Source organism: Triturus cristatus, chromosome 9 (assembly GCF_964204655.1).
Source record: "Triturus cristatus chromosome 9, aTriCri1.1, whole genome shotgun sequence".
NCBI lineage: Eukaryota > Metazoa > Chordata > Amphibia > Caudata > Salamandridae > Triturus > Triturus cristatus.
The window spans coordinates 1,094,747,352-1,094,770,597 of NC_140592.1; the positions used below are offsets into that span (position 1 = coordinate 1,094,747,352).

Below are 23,246 nucleotides of genomic sequence, written 5' to 3' on the forward strand. Positions count from 1 at the left end.
CAAAAGGGGGAGGAAACATGTAAGACCACACTTTGGAAATCGTGAATAACAAAAAGGTGTAGCTGTACACTTAGGTGAAGTAGTAGGTTTACACACAAGTAAATCTACTTGTAAATTTAACTTTGTGATTCTAGACCCAAGGTCACAGTGCAATTTGCACCTGACTTGTGATCTGAAATCAGGCATAAACTGAGTTTGTGCATGGTTTCAGATTTACAGCAGCAATCAGAATGAGAAGTGTGGCTCAGGGGTTAGAGGCGGCAGACCCGGAAGCTGAGATCGGTCCTGGACCAGGGTTCAATTCCCCGCCTCGGCGGGTCTTGGGCTAAAAATTCCACGGACTCGATAATTCTCGCCCCGGTGCCTCCTCGACTCACGGGTTCACACTCTGCGACTCTGGGCAATAGCTTGCTTAATCTCCACAACGGCCCCTCGTGGCGGGATGCCTGACTTTCACCTTGTGGATACCCTGCTATCTCACAGGGGAATACCAGGACGGGTTCCCTAAGCAAGCGCCGGGAAACCCACTGCGGGTAGCTGTGCGCTATATAAGCTCAACTACATTTACATTTACATGAGGCTGTAGGTTTTGTAGTTACATGGCCTAGTTTCTAACAACTCCCAAACCATCCCTGCATGCTTTTAACAAGGGAGTCTATATGAGATATATAACTGCAGGGGTAATTCCTTTCAAGTATCTTACAGCCAAAAGGCAAGTTTACGAACTCGGAGTCTATGACAAACAGACACAATAAAATGCAAGACCTACCTTCATTAGCTGAATTCTGTGACCAGCAGCCCTGCAATAGAGTTTTAAAAACAGAATCAATTAGAAACTAATACAGATTATGTTGATAAGTGTTTTACAAACTTAATATTATGAAAAGAAAAGGTCAGCATATTGTATTATAATATAATTGTGAGAAAATTGAAACTGCCCACAAATATAAATAAGTTGTTTAAAGTCTCATTGACACTATTCAAAAGTGAATGCCAGCTACAACTGGCTCAATATATAGAAAGCAGGGAACGGTATGTGGTGTATGTCTAAAATGTAAAAACAAGGGCAGCTGAAGGAAATGTCCAGGGTTACCTGACTCTACAATGAATCAATCAAAAATAGTCAAAGTTATCTTTAGCAAGGAAGGTAGTCACCACAACAAGAGTCCGGTTACTTATCGTCTGCGCAATTGAAAGGGGAACTCCAGTATGACTAAGTTAGTTAAGTTTTGCACCAATGTTTTCAGTACAAGAGCCTTGGTGACTACATTTATAACTACAGAGTTTGACCAGTCTCAGTCCACACCACTTGGGGTGCAGCATTCAGTCACCAGTAGAGATACAGCTCATGACGGCTGGGTGATGATAGACTCTGCTATTTATGAAGCCCTGGGCTTCCAGAATCCTCAAGGCCGACAGCTGAACAGCAAGGGTGCTGCCACATGTACCCTCCTCTGATGGGAAGTCAGCTCAGTCTAGGCAACAAATCCTTATACAGCAATAATTCAACATGTGATGGTGACTAACCACTGCATGATCACAACTTAAATTGGAGGAAGGCCTGGGCTTGCCATAGTGCACATGAGCTTTGTAAAAGGGGAGACCATAATGAGCAACAATTTAAAACAAGAAGAGGGGCATAAGTAAAAAGATATGTACCAAGTTGAAAAGAGGTATTAGGAGGACGCACATGGCTTTGTATCATTTTATTTACTCTTGAATTGTAAACATAAGTTATAAATCTAGAACTTAGACATTCACAAGCCTGATGTAACATCAAGGATGTATCATCATTTACCCTTACAGCACAGTGCCTGAGTGACGCAAATGCATGCATCAAGCATGCATGAAGGCAGAATACCAGTCAGGTGCACAACTTGGTCTAGAGGCAATAGATGTTCCCATGCAAAACAGTAACCTTTCTATAGCAATAACTTAGACACCACTGGTGTGGAGAAGGGGCATCATGTCCCATGTCATAACTGGAATTCTAAGGTCTGTCAAGACACCCAAGGCCAGGTGAAATAGAAAATCAATGAACAACAAGCCTACCTGTCTGCTTCTGCAGCAATGTCTGACACCAGGAGACTTTTGAGAAGACAACCGAGACTCTGTAAAGCTCTTGGCGAAAACCTACATTATGCAAAACAGTTGAAAACTCAGTACCTAGAAAGGATGATGAAAAAGAAAAATCTTTAAGGGAGAGGCTGGTGCATTTGGCCTAAGTCTCACGTTGTGCTCCGTCAAAGAGACGGATGAAGCTGAAGTACTTCAGCCCTAGTCAATGCCGCCGAAATCTTTTATAGTTATGTGAAACAAATGCACATAATGTTGGGTGGCAATGTGAAGTTAAGGACAGGTGAGTCTTAGGATCCAGGGAGTACAAAGAAGTCAGAGGCTGCACAACCATCTACTGACGGAGTTGTTATGACACCACAAAAATGGTCTTATTGGGAATTACTTTGTGGGTGGGACAATGCATATTGCAAGTGGACACCTTGATCAACTAGGCGTTGGTCTCCCCCCTGAAAGGAGTGTTATGTTCCCTAACCCAGGCCTAAGTATCAAAGTGACCTTTTTCTTAAATTTGTCCTACCTTGCGCTGCATATTGAATCTAGCACTGACCTTTTACCCAGTTATGTGCTGAATAAATGTTGATTGCTTTCTTTGAAACTAGCCTCATTTATTATGTATGAGGATTCTTGGTAAAAACCCCTGGATATGACGTACATAACAGGATTAACATACTCTGAACAAAAGTCATCGCTATCTTCATCCTAGGGCGACAGGGCTACTTTGCATAGCTGCAATTATTAATTTAGGCTCATTTACATAATTGTATTCACAACATATCAATTGTTGTAGGAACTCGGGGGCTACCTTTGTGGTATTAAAGAACCGCACATCCACTAGGCAACTAGAGGAGATGCTTCAATGCTGACACAAGACACTGAGATCCCTGCACCCTGAAACTTCAACACGCAGAGGTCAGACATCCCTTGCGGGGTGTCCAACTCGTGACCAAGACGGGTCCTTCATTCTCTCCCATCAGGTAATGAGGTTGGCTCTTTCCTAGGGAATTCTTGGCTTTATACCCACATACATGCTAGGTACACTTAGGTAGGGTCCGCATAGTAGGAGTACACTTGATTACTGTCATTTTTATTTGCCTGCATATATTTACTGTTTTAGCACCATGGTAGAATTCTACCTCCTGTTCACTCTATTGGTGCTTGTAATCTTTTACATTTGCTTCTGTCTAATGATTGTCGCAGCAAACATGTTTATACTGGAAGGATGCTGATTCAATAAATGCTTATTGTAAATGTCCCCAACGTTTATTCTGTGTATCTCTCTGAGAGTTAGGGAGCACGATTGACTGAGCGAAAAGTACTGTACTGTTTCCCCGATCCTTGAAGAGTGAAGGGTTGTGAAGGGTTGCCAGAAACTATTCGCTCCTTGGTAAGGTTCGGGGGGTTATGGTGGCACTATGAGCTAGCTGGTCTATAGGCTGACAAATCCTATGGGGATGTCCGGAATCAGTCTGAACACAAATCCCTTAGTTTATGTTACCTACAAACCAGCAGATCATATGTATTTTTAGGAACTGTATAACAGGAGCAAGGGACATTATTGCACATCTAAAGGAGCAGCTGCCAAGGAAAACAAGACATCAATGTCATACCAAAAATGGAAAACTCAAAAGTCTGTATAAAGCAGGATGACAAACTGTTCCTCCGATCTTCTAAGTCTTGTTATCGTTAGCCCTAGAATGGAAACCTCCAATTGTAAAATCAGTGCAGAAGAAGCCGTCGAGGATTCAACTCCATTATTACAGTGCAAGTCCCTGGTTGAAGGCTTGTTGTCCGTTCCTTACCCTAAAGATGAAATTGGTTCATTATTTCATGCACAACAGTCTGTAATGGCATTTCACTCTAAAACGCAAAGACAGAATACCACCAAAATGAAGCGCAGTAATTTCGCAGTCAGACCACAAGTATTGTGGTGTTCTTGCTAAAACAGGTAGAACAAACTACATGACGTGGGTTCTTCATCTTTAAAAGCTTCTACTTAATGGTAGACGCCTGTCTGGAAAGAATTAACAGAAGTCAATAGTGGATCCGGAGTAAACTTCACTGAAACGTCTCAAAGGTCTGTATTGCTAATGCCACCGACCACTGTCTTTTACAAAGGATAGGCTTTAAATTTGTAACTCTTGCAATGGTTGTTTATAATAAACAAGATGCTATTGATTAGAAGCTATTAAACTGAGATTGCATAAAAGAGAAACACCAAAAATTCCAGGTGCAACATGAAGCACTGACAAAAAGGGTACCTTACTAATGGCTCAAATGTAGGATGAGAAATGACATAGTCTAGCAAGATTAGAATAATTATTGCAGATGTTGGGTTCTTCCCAGGTGCAGTCTTAGGTCTGTCCTCACCTCATTCAAATCTTTATCATTGGTTCCAGATTACAGAACTTCTCCTTTCGATGCTTCTTCCAAGACCAAAATATTTGCCTTGTCTTAAAGGTTCCAAAAGTGAGGGTTATCAGGCATTAGTCTCTAATTCTAAAAAACCCCAAAAGCCAGGGTGCTTCTCTCCTGTATTAAAAGGTGACTTCCAACCCTATGCGGATGTTCTTATCTCAGCTGTGCAAAAGATTGTCCCCATTTTTGGGATACTTAAAAATGTTTAAGTCTGGCAATAGGCTCTCAATTCAATAGAAAATAATAATTTTAAGGCATCCCTAATTATAAGGTTTCTCATTACTCGAAAACCATTCCCCTCTAAATCCAGGCAAATAGCATAGTAGATCGGTTCATGAGAACTCTTAGAACAACTATAAGAGTAACCCAACTCAGTTAAAAACACTTATCGTAGGTGCTCTATCAAACCCTGAGAGATTACAGAAACACTGCTCACAGCACTACTGGCAAGCAGTCAGTGGAGTTGCTATTCGGGAGAAAGATCAGATTAAAGCTTCCATAAGCAAACATGTTCTCAACCTCTATGCACCACAAGGTACTGCAGCAGGATGGAGGCCGAAAGAGGCGGATGTCGTCTTATGCCTGCAGGAGGTGGAAAGCTACATCAACTCTTGTGTGTCAGAAAAACCTAATTCTGACCATACAAAGGACTCTCACAAAGCTCACTCTCCATTTCACCCTTGCCCATACATTGTGATGGACATCTGAGGATCCATACTCAACGTATGGCCGGGTGTGCAATATCGCTTCTGATAGTAATAGCAGAGACACTCAGGAACTTCCTAATGATGGTTCTTCTGTCAATAAAGCTGCACTTGGAGCCTTGAGCCCTACACCATATCCCCTTTTTCCCTGGCCCTCCATTTTCTGGCCCAACTGCACCAATAACTCTCTGAATGGCTCATTAGTAATGGATAAATATGCTCCGATGTATTTTGAATAATTCAGGGAAAATTAAACATTGTCTATTTCGATACGCACGCAGTCCACTATGCAGAGACGAAAATCAGGGGGCAGAAGGACTACTCACGTGGGTTTGGAGAGCTACCGGTATTTTGAAATCGACACATTGGAGATACTTGCTCTAAACCCTTATCCATCTCTCTCTTCCCCCCTTTCTACATCTCGAGCTCATTCTTCCTACAACTTTGTCACTATATTTCAACTACCATACTTTTCTCTCTTTATCTTGCTCTCTCCCTACTTCACCTATCTCACTACTTCATCTCTACCTTTCTGCTCCCTCTACTTCACCTCTCACCCTTTACCATTCTCTTTGCCTCTTTACCCTTCTTCTGTCTCTTGCCTGCTCCCATTTCTCTTACTCCGCAGAGTTTGGAGGCTCTTTCTTTCTAGACAGAGAAGTGTGCACATAGAAAGAAAAGAGGAGGGACAAATTATGTGAAGAGAATTAATGTGAAAATGATTGTATTTTTCCTGATGGAAAGGTAAAAATTCTTGCTGCACTTCTGTGATTTTCCCTATTGCTGCAATACTGAGGGTTTTGAAGAGGGATTTACTATGATTACAGATATTTGGAAATTAAAGTTGCAATTTCAAGCTCTGTGCTCATATGTCATATTCTCCCACTATTCCACTATACATCCACGGTCACCTTTAATGAGTTTTTCCTAAAATGGAGGGGATTTAGGCAATTACTGCCACATAAAATATTGTTCTGGTTAAAAGAACGAGCTCGAAGTGCAAAAAGAAATTGCTTTATCAATGCTTGTTTAAGATTTCTTTTGACACTCTTTAGATGATGGGTGACAAAAGTTTGACCGTACGTACAGCTGGTTTTGCGTGTTCCCATTTCTGAAATGTAATCTATAATTCAATACTGAAGGCTTTACTTAATCGAAAATGGGTAACTCATCAGGGCTTAAATTAACTGAACATTTGGAATAAATGAAAAGGTCACCCGAACAGAGGGCCAAAAAATATGCCTTGCACAGGGCCTGCCCTTGTGGCTTCTGCATCAACCATAGCCAAGATCACAAATCTATCTATCTATATTCATGATGCCACTAAAATTTGACACATTCATAAAGCCTGTTGCTGTGAACCGGGTACTCCTGTTAAAGTTTACTGAAGACGACACAGGATTCATTTCCTTGTCACTTCATTGGGTACATGGTTCCAGGTTGTTAAACTTTAGATACGTGACTTAAGGGATGACGTGATGGTTGACCTGTGTCTTCCACTCGATTTAACTTTACGTGTGACAAGGCTGAACGGGCACTGTTTTGGTTTTCAGAGAATGCATGTATAATGAATCACCTTGTGCCGCCGTTTCCATGGAGATAAATGACAGCCGGGCGATCGTCTGCAAGAGATGCTTGGAACCAGTCCTGGCGCTGGCCTCGAGATTCGGCCCCTCGGCTGGCAGGAACGGTGTGCCTACGGGAGAAAAGAAGGCGCAATCAGGGACCGACTTCACAACACACGCAATTAGCGTCCAACTGAGAGAGAGAGCGAGGCACTGATGATAAAGGCTGGTATTAAGTAATCAAGTTAATGATCCAGTAATCACTGCTCGAGAAAAGTCGGAGTGCCTGAGTTCACGGTAGAAGTCCCTCGACAAGAGGTGTGTGCGGTGTACAAATTGGCAGGGAGAGCATCTTTCTTTCAGAACTTCTAAATTCAGTTTCACGATTGAGTCAGAAAGAACGGGTGTTCCTGCCTAGCATTTAAACAGAAGCAAACATGTCATTGATAAAGCCAATGGATTTGAGCTTTGCAGGAAGCACAACTCACTTCTACTATTTCTAAAGTGCCTCAAATAATGCGTGTTACTTTTAACCATTTTTTTTTTGTAAACAAATTTTATTCGTCAAAGACACATTCAGCGAAGCTCTGTGGCCCAGAGACTTCAACCATAGCAAGATACAACATACCAGCTTTGACATTTTCCTCATGAAATATCGTATAAAGACTACAAAAGAGACATGCAGAACCAAGGCAGTCCCCTCCCTTAAAAAAACATAACACCACCCCCCACCCATCGCACTGCCCATCTAGGCAAAGCAGCTGATCTATACACGACTACTATTCTGTTCTCTCCATGACCCATAACCCCCAGACCCGGCTGCGCCTGGTACTCCAGTGTGCCATGCCCCTTTAAAGCTGGAGGGAGATGGTCCACCACCCATCCAATTATTCCTCTAATATGGGCTCTAATTCCAGTCCCCTGTAGTCCGCCCAGCGCTTCCATATTTTATAATGTTTACGGGGGCAGCCCCGTGCCACGTAGATGGGGGCCTCTAGTCCCATACAAAAATCGAGACCGGTCTTCCAGACAGATATTGAAGGTGCGACTGTCGCCTTCCACGCCCTCGCTATATCGCGCTTAAAACCCAGGAGCATCAGATGGCGCTTATAGACATTGCCCCCTATATCCTCCATCCCATGCAGGAGCACCAATTTGGGGGACCGTGGGAGATCCCAACCCAGCACCTCTGACACACAGGTCAATAGCCCCCGCCAGAACCTAGTTAACACAGGGCAGTCCCATACCGTGTGTAGCAGCGTCCCCTCAGCATTCAGGCAATGGAGGCAATGCGGAGAGGCCACCAGGCCCGCCTTATACAACCTAACTCTGGTGAAATAGACTCTGTGTAGATATTTAAACTGGATGAGCCGAAGGCTCACAGCGACAGCCGCCCCACGCGGCGAGGCCAGGGCCTCCGTCCAGTCCTCCTCCTCCAGCTGACCCACATCCTCCTCCCAAACCACACGGAGATGCTGCAACGACGGGGAGCAGTGAGTCACCAGGGATTGATATATTCTCGAAATCTTGTAGTCTCGTAGGTCCCCCATGAACACCTTCGCCTCAAGTGGACTAAAATCGTCCAACTCCTCAAGACCCACCAGACTGGGGGAAAGAGCATGCCGGAACTGCAAGTATTTAAAGAATTGGGTACGCGGCATATGAAAGTCCTTCTGGAGCTCCTGGAAGGATTTCAGAATGGGCCCCCTCATAACGTCACCCAAGGTGGAAATCCTTATCGCATCCCAGTCCCGAAATCCGGGGAGGGCCGCCAGTTGCGGCAGACCCCCGTTTCTCCATAGTGTCATCTCCCCCGTGAGGCGATTCCACCAACCCATCTTCCACAGCGCCTGCCTCCAAATCTGAAAGACCAGTTGCGTCACACTTGGTAGTAAATGTCGCAGCGGAGCGGAATAGAGAAGTGTATGTAGCGAATGATCCCCCATTAGGCGGCGTTCAAGGCTATATGCCGGATCCGACCTGTCGCCATACCACCATTCATTCAGGACCAGCAGGTGGGATGCCATATAGTAGGATAGAATATCTGAGGTGGCAAGTCCCCCACAAAATGTAGACTTAAAAAATGTATGCAGCGCCACCCGCACGACCCCCCCACCCCAGAGGAACTGACCCAGTAGTGAGTTGACTTGGCGGAACCAACCCCCGGGAAAACTTTTAACCATTTTAGTGAGCCACAGTTCATCACAGTAAGGAGAATGTGAGTTGGGGTTCAAACTTGCCAACCGAACTCACTACAAACGTCAGTGGCAGATGAAGCAACATACCTTCAGACATTTATGTGACACAGACAAACACACTTGTTGTAACCCACACACACAACCATGCAAAGAGGTATCCATGCATAGTAAACTAATGGCACCATGGCACACAGACTACCTGCCGCACAGGCATCAAAACATACACACAGATCAAGAGACCTGTGTAATGTTTTTATGGTTGACAGGGCTGCTGTAAGTGTGACCCTCATGAGGTCTTGGGGGCATATGTATAAAATTACGTTATTGCGATTCTCAAATAGCGATTTTTTGAGAATCGCTATTTGAGAATCGCAAAACGGGATGTATTTAAAAATTCGCAAATATTTTGCGATTTCTTGTTATTCCTTAATTGCGATTAGCAAATTACGAAATTGCAATTAAGGAATACCTTCCCATTCATTCCTATGGGCCAGGAGGCCCATAGGAATTAATGGGAAGTCATTGTCAATTTGCGATTCGCAATTAGAGAATTGCAAATTAAGAATAATTTCAAGGGTGTCATAAGGACACCCTGATGCACCCCTGAAATGAGCATGTGTGCGCATATGGCGCACATACATCCCCTAAAGGGCATGTATGTGCGCCACATGGCACTTTGAAAAATGCCAAGAAGTGCATTTTTCAAAGAAATCGCAAATTACCACCAACTTAACCCCTTCAGTGCCCATGACGAGATGGTCTCGTCATGGGCCGCGGTTGCGCTGTGCCCATGGCGAGACCATCTCGTCTTGAACCCCGCCCGCTAATAGAAAGCCCGGCACAGGGCGGGGAAAGGGCGGGGCACGCAAGAGGTTAAAGTTAGTGGTAATTTGCGATTTCTTAAGGAGAAATCGCACAACTTGGGTGCTTGTTACATAGCATTTAAGGAATCGCAATTTGCGATTTCTTAAATGCTTACGCAAAATTAAGGAATCGCAAGATTAGCGATTCCTTAATGATGCAATGCGAAAATGGCTCATACATCGTGTTTTGCGATATTGTATTCGCAAACGCTGTTTTTTTGCGAATCGCAGCGTTTGCAAATACAAAATTGTTTGATATATATGCCCCTTGGTCCCCATTTTTCACCTGTTTAGCTAGGATGGAGATAGTGTTCCAGGTGTGTCTCCGTTTTACTTAGTATAAACATTTGCATTTGCCAAAGTCTACCTGTTTATTCTTTTTTTTTTTTTATATTTCTTTTTATTAAACCATTTCGACTGTCATGCATAAAAGGACACAGTAGCAGGCGATAGCAATTCCAATCAGATTAGAGTCTTACAGTTCAAAAATAATTACAAGCATCTTTTCTGGCGGTTAGCGGTTGTCCATAGCCTCATCCTCAGTTCGCTGGCAGGGTGGGGGACATATATTCCCTCTGTTTATTCTTAATGCATCTGCATTTTATAGCTCATCTATGCAGAATGTTCCAGTGGCAGCCAGAGCTGGTCAACCCTTCAAGTTCAACATTGGAATGAATGTCAAGGCTGGTGTTGAGGTAAAGGATGCGAGACACGTGGAATTTTGCCATCACATGAAGGCTGAGGCCTGCAGCTGCTTTCTTTTAGGTATCCACGAAGCTGCATTTGTACTGTTATCCTGAAAGTAGTTCTTGATTTTACAGCATTACCTGAGGCCTCACAGGTTTACCCTGAGAGAGGTGTCGGCTACTGATGATAGTGAATGTGTCAATCAGCCAGCTCCCTACCTCAGTAGCAGAGGCACAGGGTTAGAGGCTGACCTGTGGTAAGTAGTGGTCAGGTGAACTCAGGAGTTCAGATTTTCCCTTATATATGTGCAGATAGCGTACAAGGGTTGTTTGCTGTGGACCAGGAAAGTATTTAATATCGTCCGCTAAACAGGGAAAGGAATGTTGTTGATTCATCTGAGAAATGATCGACTCTCAAGAAGGAGTTTTGTTTCAGTCACAGGGAAGCTTCACTGAAGCCCTAACAGGACATTAGATCTGATGATAAGTGAGGGAGGTTATGTTCAGAAAGTTTACATCACCTTCCAGTTGCATTATCCATGCCTTTTTAAAGATACTGCTTTACTTAAGGGTGACCTCAGTTTGTGTTTGAGGAAAGCAAATATTTAGAGTTCTAGTGAATAGAGAAACAAAATTCTAAAGTAACAAAGGTTTATGAATTGTATGATCCTATTAGAAAACATTGTAAATCTATGTTAAGTCAGGCAGTCTATGACCAAATCTGCCATATAGTTGTGTGTTTCTAAACGTTTGATAAAGTAGTATGCTTTATTCCCAGGATGATGTGAACAATATTATATTATGAACATGAGTGACATACTAAGTACAGAACAAAGGCAAAGATGCTTTGCCTACCTTTAAAGATCAGTAAATGTATACATATTTTAGACCTTATAGAGGCTGCAGAATGTGGGCACTACATTCAGAAACCAATTTGCACAGAATATATATAAAATTTATCTTATGTAAGTATATTTATAATATAAATGTGGGTGCTTTTATTGTACAAAATTCAGTGGTATAAATTAAAAAGCATATCTGACAGTGAACAGTGAAATAAGGAAAATATTACAAAGTTCTCTGTGAAATACAGACATCACTATGATAACAACAGGCACCAAACCACTCTGCCAAACCTTACCATTGTCAGGGTGTAAGAAAGTGAATTTGAACTATTTGGGGTGAATGTGACCACCTCGAAGTGTAAAGCCACCACCTCCTAGTTGCCACAAACTAAATAAAATAAACCTGTGCTCCATCCTTGGTACCATGACAGTTTGAAACTGGATTATTATTTAGTGTGAATTACTAGTAGACTAAAACAATAAAGCCTAATAGACTACTCTCACCAAGATGCTATTATGTCAAGATAATTCTGTTTGTGGTTCTAAATCGGAGATGAAGTAGAGTCTTTCCCTGGGTGGCAAGTTCCAATGGATTTATACATAAGGAGGCATTTACAAATGAACCTTTCACATGTACTATGGAAAAGCACGTACTATAGTGAAGCGCGGCATTAGGACACAGGATCCCGGCCACGCCCTAGTAGCTCCTGGCTTAGGGATCGGTCGACGCGAGCGTCGAGAAGTACTTCCGGGAAGAGACGGATGTCTCTTCCTGCCGGGGCTGGTAATGGGGTGAAGGAGATGGTGGGGGGCCTATTTAGGGCACATTGTCCAGGCCCTCGTCCTTACAGCGCTGGCCTCGTGTGCAGTGGACTTTGTAAATCTTCTCAACGCCAGCGCAGGAGCTGAGGTGGCACGCGAGAGGTTGGAAGCAGACGGGAGAGGACGACAGAGAATCCTGATCGGTGCTGGAGTTTTCTTTTCTCTTCTTTCTCTTTCTTGATCTCACCTTGCAGGGCATCGGGACACCGGGCGCACCGTGGCGGGAATCCATTGGGGAGCATCGCGCTGCCTTGAGGACCGGGAGCTGCACGGGCTTGAGTGTTACTCGCCCAGCTAGAGTGAAGTGCCCGGTGGAAGCTCCATGCGGGGGCGGGTTGTCCCGGTTTGTCGTCGTTATTCGGTGAGTGCGATAGTTCCGGCCTTTTGACTTCCAGCGCTCCATGGTGTGAGCCAGGGTTAGCCTACTGGGTGGGGGGGGGAGGCCGCATTGCATTAAACACTGGTTGAGGGCGGTGCGCAAACCCCCTCCTTTCATGTTGTGTTGTAAGGCAGAGAGATTGATAGTGACCGCACCGTCATCCGCTCCACTCAACACGTATGCACAGACATCACCCAAAGATTACACCGACACATTATTTATGGGTGAAGAACTGCTGCAGGTTTATTTGATACAACATAAGTATGACAATAGAGTGGGTTATCTTACGGGCGATCCAGGGCAAGCAGCCCCTCGCTGCACCGCCCGCCTTGCGAGCCGGCACGCACGGTGTGTCGATGCCCGGCAGTGCGGCACATTATTTTCGGATCCTCCTTAGGATCACGTGATCTGTCTCATACTCCCGCCCCTTTTAACAGGGGCGGAGCATGTTATGGTACACCCCCGGTTGGTTAGGTCCCCCAACCACCCGAAGGACTAACGGGGCGCCGTCGCGGTCTTCCCAGAACCTCCTTCGGCTCACGGACCTTGGCTCGGGCACCCTTACTGTGCCGGACAGGGGTACCCTTACTGTACCGCCTGTCGCAGAGGTACCCTTACTGTACCCTTCTGCCTCCAGATCGACCTGTAACTCCGCCTGCAACGCAAGAAAAAACATTATAACATTCCAGCTGCGTGCTTCCTACGCCGCGCAGGGTAAGCGGAGAGGGTGGGATCTCGCGCGGCCAGGAGCACACAGGAAGCAGAGGGCGAACTGCAAGGGCGGGAGGCATAAATAGGGCCTGGCCCCGCCCAGTGGCCCGCCTCCCCCAGCACTGCCCATTGGGGGCCTCCCCTCCCCACAGGCGCGGCCTCAGGGAGCGATGGACCAAGGGGGGGGGGGGGGGGGGGGGGTCAGCGGCAGCGGCATGGTTTGCGTCAGGCGTCTTGGTTGGGGGCATTTTCAAGCTGTAATCGGCGCAAGCTGGTGCCCAATTACTGGGTGAATGGTGGCTGGTCCTATTTGGCTGGTATAGGCCAATGTCGAGCACGGGGTCGCACATCGGACTGTTTACCTTATTTCCCTCAGCAGGAGCGGGTGCATTTTAGGGGGCCCTCAGAGGGAGCGCACTGGAAAGGTCTGCAGTTCCTGGACACTGGGTTTTATGCAGATAGTCTCACTCCCTGGGGGAGGTTCTAACCTGATCCTACTGGAAAGGGGACGGTAGTGGAGCGCAAATCGGCATAAAAGGGATGAAGTACGCCGGTTGACGCTCATGGAGACATACATATCCATCCGTCCTCAGGTGCATAGTTTGTGCATAGCATATTTGGACTACCTATCGCAGCTGGGGGATTGGTCTAGTTGGTCACTCAAATCAGAACTGGGGCTGCGGCATGCGCAGCAAGCCGGATATTTCACCAGATTAAGGTAGTATGTCTTCCAAAGTTGTGTGGGTGCTGGGTCTCTTCCCCGTGCAATGGGCCACTTATCGCTCGTTGGCAGCCGCGGCGTGAGTTGAAGTTGGGGGCTGTGAGAGTGTCTCCCTTTCGCGTGATTGACGTTGGAGACCTTCAGATCTCACACATTCGCAGCTGGTGGAAGACTCCATGTGCCATGGGGGACTGCAGTTGCCAAATTTGGTTATCCTACATTTAGGAGGTAATGATATGTTTGGGCTGGGACACAGGGCTGCGAGGGAGGCTCTGTTGTCTGGATTCATCCAATTGGGATGGGACGTTTCCAAGATAGCGTGGTCTCATAGTACCATGGCGGAATTGGGGGCCAGGACTATGGTCAAGTGCCTTTTAATGTTTCGGCCAAGTGACTTGAAGGCCGGAATGGCCTAGCGGTGCCCGGGGCAGGGGCCTGCTTGGTAATGTGCCCACAAATTAGGCATCGGGATCGTATGGTTCTCTGCAATGGTGGGCACATGTCTACCTGGGACCCAGACTGGTGGATCCAGGCTGTTGAATCTGACATGGCTATGAGCCTGTGGATCGATGGAACTTGGTGGTTCAGAAGTTGTCTGGTGGTGGCGAGTCCTCCTGCATACTCCCTAGGCCAGCACTGTGGAGGAGATACGGTAAGCTCACTCCAGAGAGAATGGAGACACCGGCTGGGGGCAAGGGCGCCAGTTTACAAACTAGGGCATGGGGCATCAGCACCTGGTTATACCCTACGAGCCCCGGTGGGCAGCCTGGTGGTGTAGAGGTGGGCCCCTACGGTGGCGGACAAGGACCAGATGGCAGGGGCTCACCTCTCAAGGACGCAGGTTGGTTGCGCCTTGCGTTGTTCTCAGTTGGGGGGCGCGAGCCAGAAGGCCCCTTAGTGCTGGAGTGATAGAGAACATTCTTTGTCGATAAATTGAGTTCTGTGATTTCTGCTGATAGATTATGAAGTTATGATCAACATAAATGTAAATATCGTTCAGTGATCGAATTTGTATGTCGTATGAAATTTGAATCTTATTGGTTATATATTGTCCTGTTTATATGTGATGGTTTATAATAAACATGGCCTCTTTTTACCCACAGCTCTGCTTGTCAAGCCTTGATTTGTGGGTTCTGATGGGGGCGGGATCAACCTGGGGGGTCCTGGTCCTATTAAGTGCAAGATAACACTGTGCTACTGGGAGAAGTTACCCTTTCCACATGCAGTCAAGAAGGAAACTCCACTGACTTTCTCAGTGTCCAGTTCAAAAAATAAAATCTCGTATTTGACAGCAAAATGTGTTTATCTTCAGAAACGGACAAACTGATACTTGGAGACAAAATTGTTGTATTTCCAAAATACTTGAAATGATGCTATTTTAATGAACATTTATGATGAGATTAGTAGACTTAATGCTGATCTGATTTACTTGGTACTGGATGTTACTGCTATTCATTTTAATTCATTATTTATGTGGAGACATTGACTTTGTATGACATTACTCCTGGTAAACGCGCTTGATGTTCTGATTTCATTACTGCTGGTAACTCATCACCTCCAGAAGGGTTAAGACTTACGCTTGACACAGCTGCCAAAAGGAAAGCTCCGGATATTTTAGAGAGACTATAGGTCTCTTCTGCTTGGTAATCATTCAATGCATGTGCTGTGGAAGCTAGGCTACACAGTATTAACATATTTGCTTTCTCATCCACTTTTACCAGGCAAATCACATCATTACACCAACTAACAAGTGATCACCTTGGTGAAAACCTCAATAAAAACAAAACGTTGACACTCAAATTGAGCATTCCATGGATGTCAAAGTCACCTCACATATACTCACCAGACACCAACAGTGATTCCATCCTCAGGTGTAAGATAAAAATTTGTGGTGTCATTCATAAGTAGTTCAGGTTTTTGCAAATCCACGAAGAAAGGGGCTTTGACTGAAACAGACAGTAAGACGTTTTAGAAACGTTAACAGCTAATGCTGTACATTCAACCATTCAAAAAACAATAAAACTCTGATTTTTATCAAGCATAATCTCACAATGGATACACAATCATATCTATATCAAAATGGGTGGCGTGTCACGAATATGGCGTCTGGTAGGATCCCCCAAGCAGTTTTTATGTCTGATCATCCAAGTCTTGAAGTGCTAGAGGTAAGGGATAACCCTTCTAGTAGCCATGTTGCACTTGTGAGCCCCCAGCAGAAATGTCATGCCCTCCATAAGGATCCAAAGGAGGAGAAAAAAACAAAATGTAAAAACTACACAAGATGATGGAGCTCCCAGGTGTTGTAGTAAAAGTATTGTGACTAGAGGAGACAGCCAGACTGGAGACAGCGAAGACATGCATATGAACCTGAAGAGCAATGGACTGGGAGAAAAGGGCTGGAGCTGAGTCCAGGAGTAAGAGGACACAACCAGAGAACTTGAAGCATTGCAAATCATTGAACCAGCAGAAACCCTCCCTTAGATGGGTCCAGGAAGAGGAAATTGAACCACTGAAAAGCCTCCATAACTATTTGGGTTAAGATAGGAATAGAAATGGGGTCGGCCATCTTGGATTGGGCTGATACATATTTCTCCAGAACCTTTACCAGGGATTCTGGGAAGAAGATTTGGCTGGTAGAATGGCCCTACAGCAACTGCCTTAGCCCTTCATGGCCCAGAAGGTTCCCAGCAATTCACCCGCCAACGGACTAGAGATGCGGTAAGACTGTAGGGGGGAAGCAGTGGCCCGCCTGTGTCATCTCAGAATTGCCGCCGCTCACGCCACAGTGGCGCCATGTGTCCCATTCTTCCGGTTCGATCGGGACAGGCACGAACGGTGCAACATGGTGAGAATTCCACAAACTAAGTATTCAATTATGCAGTATTTGTATAGCATGAACTTAGCCAAATAGCAGCAGATTGCTATACCGGTTCAAAGGTATAGGCAGTAAGGTTGAAGGGGAAGCTGGGTTTTGAGATTGCAGGTGAAACTGTTACTGCATCGTGATATAGGGGCTGATGTACAAAGGTTTTCTGATTTGTAAACCATTCGCAAATTGGTTTGCAGCCATTAAAATAGGCTTGTGTGATGTACAATGTGCCACTAAACTTAGTTTCGCTAAGAGTGCACAAATATTTAATTATTTTTTTTATTTTGGAATTTCCTACATTTAGTTTCCAATTACCAATGCACAATTTATATGTTCTAACCATTGGCAAATTGCAAAAGGTAACAAAAATGGCAAATAGCATGTGCAATATGGCAGTAAGCAGAAGCTCACCAAAAAAGTTACGCAAACTTTCACAATGGCAGCTGTCAGCGATATGGTGAGGAGGATTCACATCCTACGCGTACAGCAGAGGAGGAGAAGGGAAATAGGGAGAGTGAGTAAAAGAGAGTGACCGAAATGTTTATTGTTTTAAGTTGATAAACACCATCACAATATTACCATACACATAACATAAACATATAAAATTGAGCTGGTAAGTTGTTAGTTGCCTTAAAAGTTACAATTTGCAGGGTTTTTCATAAAATACCCGCTGATGTTCAACACTGCAACAGACCTATGTGTTCTAAAAGCGTAAAGTACAAAAATAGATACGTTTGTTCGTATCAATTAGTTTAAAATGCTTCTTGTTAAAATCACAGCTAGAAAAATTAAAGTGCAACAATACATAAATACATATCATTTGATTAAGAAAATGATCTAGGTTCTTGGATAATAGAGTGCCACAGTGCCACTAAAGCATCTTTTTATGCTGTTCCCAGGGAGACCCAGCACTGTCAGAAACTTCAGCAGTTTGCAATTGATCTGGGGGTCTGAAGGATCAAGGCTCTCCAACAAGTTTGAATGCCCTGTTCATTGAAAGTGGATTTCAGCAGTGAAGCACGTCATTTCTTTAGGGCTGGACATATGCAAACCAAGTGTATGATGTCTTGTTTCTCAACATCACATACTCTCATGTAATAGGGCCTTTGTGTTTCCATGTTGGTCGGTCAGCCAAAGGTAGCCAGACCCCTAACCAAATGGCCAACAGCTTTCTCTTTAAATAGACTGGATATGTCATACTGAGGTATGCTGCTGGCTTTAAAGTGTCATAGGATTGCACACCGGCCGGACTGGGAACAGCAACCAGCCCTGGCAGATTGTTGCTCAACAGGCCATGGAAGCGGGTGAGAGGTGGGAGTGGGGGACAGTTAGCAAGAAGCACCACTTCCGATTTTCTTACAGGGGTCGATATTGCATCTCTGCTCCAATACCGGCTCCCAGAGACCAAACCGGCCACACAGACACAAAACCGGCCCCCGCCACTACATCCCACCGGGGAAATGCCCCGTGCCCACTATGGCCAGTCTGATCCTGATTGCAAAACCATCCAGGCGTGTGTGTGACCAAACCTTTAATTTGTGCTTATTGTCGATGAGGGAGTGCAGTTTAGAGATCTTGTTAATAGCACAGCAAAAAGCAGAATGCGGTAGCTTTAAGTGCCATACATCGGTTGAGTTAGTTGTTTTAATGGTGAGATATCGTCTCCCAATATTTTGCTGCATAAGCCCAAATTCCAGGCGAACTTGTGCAGGAGAGGAACATGATGGAAGCCCAAAAACTCTAATACTTATTTGTTTGCAATTTATCCAGAGTTGGAGCATCTTTTCCATGAATAATAGAACTTGCATAAGCAACTGCTGGAAACGATTTTGCAGCAATAACGGCCAGTAGAGGCTTGAAAGAGGGGCCATCCAACTTCTTGGCAAGTGTGCAAAAGGCATAGGCAGGGCCTTGCTTTTCTTCATCCTATACTCTTTAGGCACCTGGATGTTCAGTTTATTGTCAATGTATTTGTAGTTGCTGACCTCTTCTAAACATTTGTCTCCTAGCTTGATCTTGAGGGGACCTGGTCTTTTCCAGATAGACATTGTTTTTGTCTCGGTCGAATTCATTTTCAAGTTATTGGCCATAGAGTATTCTGCTAGTTCTGCAATGGATCATTGCAATCCCACCCTTGTGTGGCTTAATAGGATGAAATCGTACATCTATGAGAGATGAGTCAAGATTAATGGACCTAATTTTAGGGGGGGGGGGTGAATTTTCCTGATCGAGTCTAGGGGATAGATGAGCCAAAAAGATGTTGAACAAGTGGGGGGCACGAACACACCCTTATTTAAGACTAATGGCAGTGGGTTTTCTCCTGGACAGCCTTGTCCCATATGCTAGCTTGATTTGCATCCAGGTGTGTGTGTATAGAGTTGCTCAATGGCTCGCAGGGTTTTGTCACAGAGGCCCAACCGCCGTAGCTTTTCCCACAAGAGAGCTCTGTCAACACGATCAAATACAGCTTTAGAATCTATGAAACACAGATGCATTTGTTTCTTTAGGTGCTTACATTTGTCCGCATTTGTTGTTACCGCTAATATATCGATGATGTTTCCATAGCCTTTCCGAAGCCCTGCCTGGTTGGGAGGGACCACATTATTGGAGTTGGACCCCTCAACTAGATCTTCCAGGATTAATGAAGCATAGTATTTGGTTTCTGAGTTAATGAGCGCAATTAACCTATAGTTTGCATGGTTGGATCTTTCCCTCTCCCTTAAAGATCAGGTTTATTATTGACCCTCTCCTGGGGATTTGACCAGTTGACTCTACCTCATTCTATGGTGCCTCTAGTGGCTTGGCCCAATATTCTGGATCTAGCTTATAAATAATGGCCTGAGGAATGCCATTTGGGCCTGGCCTCCATCACTTTGTCCTGCCACAATCACTTTCGCCACTGTTGCTGTTGTACAATATTGGCTCATTGGGGGTGTTGTAAATGTGGCCAGGGCTTTTGCATCGTTGGCCCCAGCATCATTACTTTGCTCTAGCACTGAGAAACATTTTGTAGAGCGAAGGTATTCATCAGATGGGCTACCCAGTCTTTTTCAGTAACACTTGGGCTGTTTATTATTCTTTCTTCTCTGCTGATGCCATTAACTGTTGCCCAGAAGGCTCTTGTGTTAGTTTCTTTGGAGTTAAAAATGAGCTTTGCCCAGAACTCATCAGATTTTGCTTTCCGCTCTGCCCAGAGTTGCTTTTATATTGCTTTTTCAGGTTTTTATGTTCTCCCACATGTGTTGCGGCAGTGGATTTCATGGCCTCAATTATTTTCTCAGGTTTAAGGTTTTTTCCATCAAACTCTGGTTGCCAGGTTTTTTGCCTCTTGATCGGGGGAAATACTGAGCAGTGCATTGACCGTTTTGTTGAAAACAATGTCCATATTTTTATTGGGGTGCATAAGGTTTACTGGATTGAGGAAATATGAATTTTATGATCAGTTATGTCCCCTATCTTAGACCCCAACGGCTCCATGTACATGCTACAAGTACATGTATGTTCCCTCCAGTTCCAGTTATGAAGACGCAAATACATGTGCGTCCACCGTCAACATGTCCTCTTTCAGATCCGCCATGAATGGGTCAGATATTCCATTCCTAAGTATGAAAGGCCACCGACTTTATGTGGTTCACTTTCCACGTTTTACAGTTCAGGCGAGTAGGCCCTGAATTCTGCCATCAAGCCTTTTCCTGCCTTCTGCCTCTGAAAGCTCCAGTCTGAGCCCGCATCTGTATCCATGAACTTTGTCCTACTCCCTGCGCGGCTAACGGTGCCTGATCCGGCCTGTTGCCTGCCAAAAACTGTATTTCACCTTCAAGATTATCTGCTCCGCTCCTCATCCGATGCATTCCTGTCTAGTAGTTTAGGTAAACATTCTTCCAGCTACCGAGCAAAGGGCCAGGCCTCACTGTCCTCATGCAAGTAATTCATAGCCCCTGTTACCATGGAAGATTCCTGCCCCCTCGCATCTCATGTAGACACTTAGACGCTTGTACACGCACTAACAGTCAGTATAGAATAGATTCCGTCCGAGAGACCTTTCCTTTTGGATAATACAGTTCTTTAAACATAAGATATTAGATATGATTTGGGATTAGGTTGACATGACCCCCCAGACTTCTGTCTCCACATATAGAGCTAAATGTCAAGTTCCCTTCACCCTCTAGTTGCACGTCAATCACACGTCATGCGGCTGCGCGCGCATCTCTGCCAAATATTTCTGCTGACATTGCAGGATTCTCTTATGGATCCACCCACTTGTGACATCATGTTTAATGACGTTTCTAGTTACGCCTATATGTACGCCTTTTTCCATTACGTATGTGTATTATTATCTGTATTATCAGCTGTTACGCCTCCTGCATCTGTAATGCTTTTCATATAAATATCTTTACTTGTCAATAATGTATTGCCTTCCCTTCCTGAACCCTCGTGGTGATGGAATTTGATGCCTATGGTTCGAACCATAATTCCTTTGTAGAGGAATAAAGCCTTTCAGAACCTCTAATACCACGGATTCTGCCTCTTATTTTTACTGAGTTATTCTTACTAGACTTAAAAATAGTACAGGTAATGAAATATTTACCACATAAATTGGCGCCCGAACAGGGACACTTTCTCATCTCACGCGCCGGAGGTGCGTTGCAGGCCCGGTCTCCTGCCACAGCTGGACGGACAACAACGCGTACCCACAGGATTTCCTGTATCTCCCTCCGGCCAACGGGGGTGACTGAGGCTGCGATCAACACCCAGACGAGGCGGTGAGAAGTGCGAAGTATCCCGACCAGAGCCTAGCTGAGAGAGCAAGATCCGAGGTATACAGAGGCCCACCAGGTTCCGAAGTTCCGAGTCCAGTCGAGTCCAGTCCGGTCCAGTCCAGTTCAGTTCCGAGGCCTTCCGTTCCGTGCTACCCGGTGAGTACCGTTGCCGGGGAGGCATTTAGACGTGCACATTAGGTTGTGCCGGTCAAGACGGGTTTGGGTACACAAATCCGGTCTGCACTGTTTCAGCAGTGTATCTGTACTGTTTAGCAGTATATCTAGTATGTCTTGCATATAATTCAGTATTATCCAGTGTTAGTATTATGTCAGTAACTAGTTTTCTATTAGTTATCATCGTTCGTTAAATGTTAAATGTTAAATGTTTTAATACGTTCTACATATTGTGGTGTGAATGATTGTTCATTATTGTGTTTATTGTATTAAGTGTGTTCAAGATTAAGTAATAAGGTCTAAAAATGCCGCTCTTTTCAAAATTAAGACAGATCAAAACCAGAAAAGGGGTACTCGAAGAAGCTGTTCCCATTCCACCTAGGGACACTCCAGGGTACTTTATGTATCATAAGCATGGCCTAGATGCCGTATTATTTCTTGATTTATGGGTGGACTACACCAAGGATTTACCAGAAAGTCAGAGGTGGCCCGCAGCTGGGACCTGGGATGCAGATTGCATCATGAGAGTAGAAGAAGAATTATGGAAAAAGAAAGCCAGACAGTCACAGAAAGATGCCATTGAATTATGGCGTAAAGAATCATATAGACGTACAGAAAAAGTGCTCAGACAGGAAGAGAAAAGTAGGGAGAATTCGAATAAAGCCCGAGAAAATATATTAATTGAGGAAGGTACCCGAGTAAAAGCAGAACAAGTAGACAGACAACGAAACACTCTTATGAATGGTATGTATCCTCTTCTGGCCGAAGGGTTACCTCAGGCCACCCCGGAAATACCGAAAGACTTGACACCTCCATTACTCCCGATAAAAGCACACCCCAAAACAGCAAAAGATGTTTTCCTTTCTTCCTATTTAGATGATGTAGCTCCTGAATATGCTAATGTTTCGCCACACACACCGCCCACCGATGGTGCTCAACGCCAAGATCATCCGTCTGTATCCCCGCAACAACAAACTCCTACGCACATTCCCACAGGTCCATCTGTTTCTACCGCTTTCCCTGCATCTACAGTTTCTATCTTACATCCAACAAATCCTTTCGTGCCTAGCACCTCAGACGGTGCGACAGGAGGTACGACAGAAATTTTTGCCACGCCACCCCGAGGAAATAAATTATCCCTTAGAGATTTAGCATACGAACGTACACCCCAACTAGCAACTTCTGACATGTTTAAAGAGCATCTAGTGGATTGTAGATATGATCCTGTGCCCGGTAGACGGGACGGTATGCTGCTGTCATCACTACGTATACGACGAGCTTCAAGGTATTTAGCGACGCTACCAGGAATGGTGGCACATTTAGACAATATATATCACTTTGTACAATCAGGGCGAGGCCCTGAAAGTATTGACGAAGCCATGGAATACCAGAAAGTGGATGTACAGAGACAACTGTTACGCTTCTTCATAAACTGTGTGATCAGAAACCAAGACA

General features: G+C 44.8%; 1 protein-coding gene across 2 annotated transcripts in view; it reads right to left on the bottom strand.

Moving 5' to 3' along the window:
* ABHD12B (abhydrolase domain containing 12B) overlaps window positions 1-23,246 on the bottom strand; it is a 259,208-nt gene that overhangs the window by 131,013 nt on the left and 104,949 nt on the right. The window contains exons 3-6 of one of the 2 annotated variants that reach the window (XM_085626979.1): window positions 15,832-15,934; window positions 6,775-6,894; window positions 2,053-2,133; window positions 770-800 (exon numbers count right to left, since the gene is read on the bottom strand). In XM_085626979.1, coding sequence (XP_085483105.1) covers window positions 770-800; window positions 2,053-2,133; window positions 6,775-6,894; window positions 15,832-15,934 — 335 coding nt within the window. The remainder of the gene's footprint in view (window positions 1-769; window positions 801-2,052; window positions 2,134-6,774; window positions 6,895-15,831; window positions 15,935-23,246) is intronic. The other variant, XM_085626980.1, reaches the window with a different exon arrangement.